The sequence below is a fragment of the Poromitra crassiceps genome (genome assembly GCF_964638095.1).
Source record: "Poromitra crassiceps genome assembly, chromosome: 7".
NCBI classification, from domain to species: domain Eukaryota; kingdom Metazoa; phylum Chordata; class Actinopteri; order Beryciformes; family Melamphaidae; genus Poromitra; species Poromitra crassiceps.
This window is the reverse complement of record NC_139628.1, coordinates 40,813,555-40,821,632: the sequence shown is the minus strand read 5'-3', so window position 1 is coordinate 40,821,632 and position 8,078 is coordinate 40,813,555. Positions and strand designations below refer to the sequence as shown.

General features: G+C 45.3%; 1 protein-coding gene across 1 annotated transcript; it reads left to right on the top strand.

Annotated features, from left to right (window-relative positions):
- Positions 1-363: 363 nt before the first annotated feature.
- Positions 364-6,473, top strand: nagk (N-acetylglucosamine kinase). The gene is made up of 10 exons (XM_083639738.1): positions 364-400; positions 752-836; positions 2,012-2,110; positions 2,278-2,419; positions 3,040-3,150; positions 3,290-3,402; positions 4,051-4,138; positions 4,303-4,400; positions 4,810-4,888; positions 6,133-6,473. The coding sequence occupies exons 1-10, from the start codon at positions 372-374 to the stop codon at positions 6,333-6,335; spliced, it is 1,047 nt and encodes a 348-aa protein (XP_083495864.1). The 5' UTR covers positions 364-371; the 3' UTR covers positions 6,336-6,473.
- The last annotated feature ends 1,605 nt before the right edge of the window (positions 6,474-8,078 follow it).

The window sequence follows — 8,078 nt, the reverse complement described above, 5'->3', positions numbered from 1 at the left end:
CATATAAATTCACTCACAAAGTAAAAATATGCACTGTGACCTTTTGGATGTTATATTTACCTTCTAACACCTCTCTCTCTCTCTCTCTCTCTCTCTCTCTCTCTCTCTCTCTCTCTCAAAAGTAAAGTGTCTATTTTAAATATGTATATATATGCCCATTTGGATTGAATTGAGAGAGAGAGAGAGAGAGAGAGAGAGAGAGAGAGAGAGAGAGAGAGAGAGAGAGAGAGAGAGAGATCCTTGTGAAAATAGCAGACAACCGCCATCTACTGGTCATTGCTCAGCATTGCAACTTGGAGTTCAGCTGGCAATCTCGCGAGATCAGCGCAGTCGACTGGACCGCCGGACGCGTAGGACCAAAACAGGAAGACATGGCAGCTGTGTTCGGCGGTGTAGAGGGGTGAGAACCAGTTAAATGGGCAACACATACTTTACAAACACTATTTTTGTGAATGAACAGTTGATGCTAGCCAAGCGGAGTGTCAGTTGTGTAAAGGTTGGAGCAGCTGTAGGTGGTTTTGTGCAACTCTCAGTCAGTCAGAAATCTGAAGTACTTTCAGGAAGAAAGCTTCTTCTGTCCGTTGTCACGGGTTAAAATCTGATGACAGCTAGAAAGGGACTGGAGTGGTGACGTGTGTGTGTGTGTGTGTGTGTGCGCGCGCGCGTGTGTGTGGCGTCACATGGTCACCCCTCATTCGGACTATTCATTCCCCTGTCCCCCCCTCCCCCCCCTCTCTCTCTCTCTCTCCAGTGGAGGGACCCACTCCAAGGCAGTGTTGGTGGCAGGAGATGGGAGGGTCCTGGCTGAAACGGAGGGACCGTCCACCAACCACTGGGTGAGTGGAAGGAGGGATGGAGCAATATGGACCAAAAATCATATTTGTATCTTTTAGGCTGAATGGCGATACACAATAATATCTCAATATTCTCCATGAAGCTGGGCTAAATGTTCAGTTGTAATTGAAAGCCACATGTGAGATGTCACAAGCACTTTTATTAAAACAAGACTGTTGGGGCTGGGCGATATGGGACAACATCAAATATCACAATATTTTTTATGAGCAAATACCTCAATCTAAATATCACGACAATATTGTAGAGATGACTGTCCCACTGATCATTAGTAAGAGACACTCATCATCAGTCAGTATATACAGGTAAATGGGAGCTGGGGCTCTGTCTGTTTGTTTCTCTGTCCCACTGTGATGTCATAAATCCCACTGTGACATCATCAATGATGTCATAAATCCCACTGATGACTGATGTCATAAGTCATCTTATAAGCGAATCACTGAAGAGGAGCATTAGCTCATGAGAAAAGGGCTATGACTACTGCTGAGAAAAAGCGAGCTCCATGGGCCAGAGAACACACACACAAAGTCACGAGAGAGACTGAGGGAGAGGGAGAGAGGAGAGAGAGACTGAGGGAGAGAGACGGAGAGGCCAACTCGGCGAGCTGCAGGACAGGCGAGGGGTGAGCGCACACACAAAGTCCCAGTCATGATGTAATCAGTGATGTCATAAATTGTGACATCATGAGTGATGTCAGAGGCATTGTGACATCATCAGTGATGTCAGAGGCATTGTGACATTGTCAGTGATGCCATAAGATGTTGTGACATCATCAGTGATGTCATAAGAGTCACACTGATGATGTCATCAATGATGTCATAAGACCCCTGTCTTCAGCCATGGACAGCGGTATGTTGCCAGTTCCAGGACAGGTGCAGTAGGAATTGAGCGCGTGAGATGCCTAGTATCAATATAATATTGGTATATTGTCCAGCCCTACTAGGAAATAAAGGAATGATGGATGGGGTGGAGGATCAAGGTGTTATACCCCACTCGATGGATTTATTTTCCTCAATAATCCATATAAATGCCCATAAACTAGAAAACTTGATCTCATTCTAATAACACAGCATTTTAAAGCTTTTTGATGCCAGTTGATGCCTTCAAATTAATATATCAATGAATACTTGTAAGTATTGTGTGTACGTGTGTGTTCCAGTTGGTGGGGGTGGATAAATGTATTGAGACCATTAACGACATGGTCCAGACAGCCAAGAAGGAGGCAGGGCTGGATCCCAACACCCCACTCCGCTCATTGGTCTGTCAAACGTCACACACTAGAACTTTCATTACCTCTAATTTCGCCATTTTTGTTGTCAAAATCATTAATTTGTGTGTGTGTGTGTGTGTGTGTGTGTGTGTGTGTGTGTGTGTGTGTGTGTGTGTGTGTGTGTGTGTGTGTGTGTGTGTGTGTGTGTGTGTCAGGGCATGTCTCTGAGCGGGGGGGAACAGAAGGCGGCCATAGACAGACTGATTGCTCAGATGAAGGAGCGCTTCCCCAACCTCAGCCAGGACTACTTCATCACCACTGACGCCATTGGCGCCATGGCAACTGCCAGCGACCGCGGTAACCAGCTGTTCACTTCCTTGTTCTTTAGTCGTCATGTGTGTCAGCACACAGCTTGAACTTGAACTGTGCTGGAGACACCTGTGTAGGAAGTGGCCTGCATTTGGGTTTGAACTCAAATGCATTTTAGTAGTGCATGTATTTATATTTTAGGTATTTTTTATATAATCATATATTTTAGTTAATGTAACATAATGAATTTGCATTTTAGCTCAATTATACCATATCAATTCACATTTTATGTATTTTTTATAGCATATAAATTGACATTTTAGATATCTATATACTTAATAAATTTATATCTATACCAAACCAATTCAAAGATATTCAGAAGAATAGTTTAAAACATGACCCTGCTAATAAAAGAGAGGCTGGATCATTTACTCCCTTACGTGTGGTTTCATAATTGCAATATTAATGATGGTGTGTTCCTCCTAACTTTATGGCATAATGGAATCTACATAATTATCTTTATTATCATGTATTATCAATCAGCTCCACTTAACTTGTCATGACTCTTCTCTCTCTCCCTCTCCCTTCATCTGTCTCTCTCTCTCTCTCTCTCTCTCTCTCTCTCTCTCTCTCTCTCTCTCTCTCTCTCTCTCTCTCTCTCTCTCTAGGAGGAATAGTGCTGATATCAGGGACAGGCTCTAACTGTAAGCTGGTCAATCCTGATGATTCTCAGATTGGCTGTGGAGGCTGGGGTCACATGATGGGCGATGAAGGCTCAGGTAGCCATGCCAACACAGGCATACAACACAAAACAAACTGCATTTATATTTATACAGCAGAGTAGAATACCATTGGACTGAAATGATTGGACACGGATGCCTTCTAACACTCTCAACTCTCTCTCTTTCTCTCTCTCAGCGTTCTGGATTTCTCATCTGGCAGTGAAGACGGTGTTCGATGCCAAAGACAACCTGGTCGCTCCTCCTCATGACATCGCGTGTGTCAGGAAGGTCATGGAGGAATACTTCCAGGTCAGAGGGCAACAACACGCAGCTTTTGGAAAATAGAGTGCCGCAGGAAGGAATCCTAAAACCCAGAAGTACCCGGAAGATGGTTCCCTCATCTCAAAGTCAATGGTATTTTTGTATGGGGCTTTTGGTTAGATGCCTGAAATATGGTCCGTGGTTAACAAAAGTTTATGAAACTGCTACCTTTGTCTTCGGCAAGATAATCTTTAATTCTTTTGAAATGACCACATTTATGATTTTTGAAGCATTTTCTGAAAATCGCGATTTTTTGACGATCGCATTTACGCTTCACAAATCAAAAAAAGTGTTTTTCATTTGTGTAGATTATCTTGCTGAACTGAGGTCTCAGTTTCATGCACTTTTGTTAAACACAGATCTTATTTCAGACATCTAACCAAAACCCCCATACAAAAGCCCCCTTGACTTCCAGACGAGGGAACCGTTGGCGATGCTAACTTCCAGGGTGCCCTACAAAAACACGTCATCCCTGCGGTACTCCATAATGTGTTTATTTACATTATAACCTCAATCTAAGTGGAGAAGTGCAGATTAAAGCATATGCACCGTTCATGCTGGAAGTTAGCAGTTAGAGAATTAAGCACCACTGGAAATATACTTTTTGTGAGAAATGCGTTGTACAATTCCTGTCAGGTGTCCGATCTGATGGGCATGCTGCCGCACCTCTACAGAAACTTCCAGAAGTCTCACTTTGCTGGCCTCTGCAAGAAGCTGGCACAAGGTACGCGCCGCATCACTTCCTGTTTGGTTTCAGTTGGAGGGGACGGGAGCATGGGGGAACTCACAGAGCAGGACTGGAAGATTCATAGGACTAAATGCAAATGTAACAGAATTGTGTGTGTGCGTGCACGCGCGCGCGCGTGTGTGTGTGTATATGTGTTGTAGGTGCAGAGGCAGGCGATGCTCTCTGTCAGTATGTGTTCACGCAGGCTGGGAGAGTCTTGGCAAAACATGTGGAGGCAGTCTTACCTGCAGCTCAGGAGGTAACACACACACACACACACACACTATCCCGTCTTTTGCAAGATCAAAATTCAAAGTCCTGCCACTGTATAGCTCTCGTTGCAATAGACCCTTTTCACGGGGGGGCATTTTGTGTCGAAAAGGCAGGGCAAACACAGGTGCAAGCAAAACACTAATGAGGGTTTCCAACTTCCATGATTGGAATTTGGAAACCCTCATTAGTGTTTTGCTTGCACCTGTGTTTACCCTTCCTTTTCGACACGAAATGGCCCCTGTGAAAAGGGTCTATTTCTCCCCACCCCAACCCTATTCAAGGATGCAAACTCATCACCTTTTTCATCCCAAAATAGGAGGATTTCTGAGTGGTTTTATGTCTGCCCTCTATTGCCCCTCTCTCTCTCTTTCTGTGTGTCTCTCTCTCCCTGTCAGGCTCTGTTGGCTGGTGACCTCGGTCTGCCCATCCTGTGTGTGGGCTCAGTGTGGAAGAGCTGGGAGCTTCTGAAGCCAGGTCAGTGCTGCTGCAGCCTCAAGCCAAATTCATACTTCCCGGGTCTGCGTTACCACGAGGATCCGCTTTGGTCTGCGTGACGTAAATGTCGTCATGCGCCTTGTCCGTGTGGACGCCTATGCGGTCGTCTGTGTGCAGCCCAAAATGTGTGACCGTGCAGCCTGTACGCATGGCAAGCGCGCTGACTGCTCAGGCTCCAGCAGGTAACAACATTGCGCTTGTTTTGAAGAGAGGTCCTGCTAAGAGATCCACAACACACAAGCTTCACTATAGACCTTATTCGCTAACCCTGGACGGCACCATATTGTTGACATACCGTCCTGCACGCACAGCGCTGCCTGCAGCTGACAACTAGTGACAGCCTTATTGTCGTTTCTGTTCCATTACAAAATAGCGATGGAGATGACAGCAATAAAAAACCCAGAGTTGTTGTTTGTATGCTGCCGTTAATGCCTGTAATAATAAACAAAAGAAAAAACGAGGTGAACAGACTTTGCTGTGAGGAGCTGTCAGAAAGTTTCACCTGTCTCTCCTAACTATATCCACACATCTCCTGTGCTGACGTATCCTCAGTCTCGCTCCCTTCACGTCTGTGGACGGTAGAGATAGAAACAAACCACGGGGACTTTATTGCTGTCATTACCACAGCCGTGGTCACCATCCAAACACAACAGGAACGATACAGGTAACGCTAACGGCGGCTAGCTTCCTATAAACGCTGCTGTTACATAGGCTGTCATTTGAGAGCTGCAGCGCTATGTCAAGAACATGGCGGCGGTGGGTGTGCCCGTACGTGAGTTACGTCAATCGAATAAGGTCTATATGCAGTGTTCTCTGGGCTGCAGTCAATTGGACGACCAAACACCCTCCACTGTGATGCCACGATAACAGTCATTCTCTATTATCCTTTGTGCCCAGAAATGGCGCTAGTTGTAGGTCTGTTGCTCTATGGTGAAGTTGGAACCTGAAAATTGGGCGTGTCCGCATGACCGCTACAAGTAGCGGTCAGCAGACCCGGAACATGGAAAGTATGTCCGGGCCTTTACACAGCCAAACACCTCCTCCAATCCAAAGAGGTTTTTGTAATTTCCTCTCAGAATCCTTAGTATTTAAATGAACAGTTCCTTCCTCCCTCTCTCTTTGGGTGTTTATCCTTCTCTTTCATTCTCTCCCTCCCTCTCTCTTTGGGTGTTTATCCTTCTCTTTCATTCTCTCCCTCCCTCTCTCTCTCCCTCTGTCACCAGGTTTCACCGAGGTCCTGGCCGGCTTGGCGTCATCTGAAAAGTTCAGCGGCCGTTTCCGTGGCTACAACCTCTTGACTTTGCAGCAGTCGTCAGCACTTGGCGGCGCCAGCCTCGGGGCTCAGAGCGTGGGCGCCGTGGTGACCATGGACTACGCAGCCAACGCCAACGTCTTCTACCAACACACCTTCAGCAGCAGCCAATGAGAGCGCGGCTGTGCATTCCACAGATCTCAACCAATCAGTGTTCAGCTAATGCCTCCCCCAGACCTGACGAGAATTTGCCCGATTGTGGCCAAGATTCCAACCTCCCGACTATCTCGGGGGTGCTCGCGATTTCAGCCTCATCGGGACCGATAATCTGCCCAAATTATCCTGTAGTCACTACGGGATCATTTGGGCAGATTATCGGAACCCCGATAATGAACCCCGCACACACTACAGCGTAGTGTGTGTGGGGTTCAACAACTGCTGTTGATTTGTCGGGCTCTTCCCGATTGTGGATCGGCCATATCAAACATGTTTGATATTTACAAAGCAGAGAGCCCCTCCTCTATCATGTTGGTTGTTCTGTCATTCAGTGTGCCAAAACTCATAATAATGACCAAGAAGAAAAGTTTTGTAGACACGGGTTGAGCTTCAATTAATGCAATTAACTTTTCATACTAAATAATCTAGTCTGTGTAACATGGCCATGCTGAGCAGAAGGACATCAAAGACATTGTGCGCATAACGCATTGATAGCCCACTGCAAGGCACATACCGCTCCATTTAGCCTACAAATACAGTTAACAACAAATTGTATCATAAAAGTCGGACATCGCCCTTCCAGTCTATAGCTACTCATTCATGGACAGCTGCATTCTGTTCTCGCGTGTCATATTGCCTTGCGAGGAAGGAACCCAAATATAACACAGAGTCGACTACGGCTATTGTTGCCCACTGACAGTTAAGCTGCTGTTAAGAAGAGCGAGGTGAAGCTCATTTGATGAAACGTGTCTTGCAAGGAAGTTCAAGGACGTTTGGAGACGGGCAGAGGAGAGGAAAGCAGGAGGGACGCGCCTGTGTGATTGAACGGATCTTTGGGCTCTCAGATCAAAGGGTTGCTCGGTTAGTTACTCGTCTTTTACTCTCTCTCTCTTGAAAAAGGTTAACATGTTTTGCTCTGAAGTCACGTTTAATCACGCGAGTTTCTGCGAGATCCCAAGTCCTCCGAGGTGACAATCTTCAGCGTAATCGTCAAGTGTGTGGGGTTGCGTCTGAATGGTAGTGATTTTGTGTGCGTTCCAAGATTGAAATGTTAAAAAGATCTGTGATCTCTGTCGTGAGGTGTGTGGACTCTCAAGATTTTTTATAATCTTCAAGGATTTGAAAATCTTTAGGTGTGGGGGAGACATAAGGAGGAACAATTTATCTGGTGAAGTTGCCCTTCAAAAGTGTACAAAATGAAGGATTAAGTCAACTTCTTTGGACAGTTTCCTATTATTAGAATTATTGACAATAACAATTATTATAAATAATGATTGCATAGTAATGGCTTAGGGCATGATTTTATCTAACAAGTGATACTGCTGATTCTTGATGAGCAGCCGTATTAAAGTGTACACGGCAACTGATATGCATAGCGCAAGAAGTAGTATGGGACTCAATCAGGCAATGAGAATGTATTTCAATTAGAATTGATCTTCAATATAATTGTAAACCTGAAGGCCAAATCACACAGCTGATGTACTGTAGAGTTCCACTTTGGTTATCTGCTGATGTTTCAGTCTGTGACTGGTAGAAAAAAACATTGTGTTTTAGCAATAGACCCTTTTCACTGGGGCCATTTTGTGTCAAAAAGGCAGGGTAAACACAGGTGCAAGCAAAACACTAATGAGGGTTTCCAACTTCCATGATTGATTGGAATGTGGAAACCCTCAGTGTGTTGCTTGTGCCTGTGTTTACCCT

Bases quoted from the DNA above. Each gene is read 5' to 3' on its own strand.
- nagk (XM_083639738.1), top strand. From the start codon at position 372: ATGGCAGCTGTGTTCGGCGGTGTAGAGGG. The intron at 4,401-4,809 runs GTAACACACACA...TCTCCCTGTCAG, and splicing joins TCTTACCTGCAGCTCAGGAG to GCTCTGTTGGCTGGTGACCT. The intron at 4,889-6,132 runs GTCAGTGCTGCT...CTCTGTCACCAG, and splicing joins CTGGGAGCTTCTGAAGCCAG to GTTTCACCGAGGTCCTGGCC.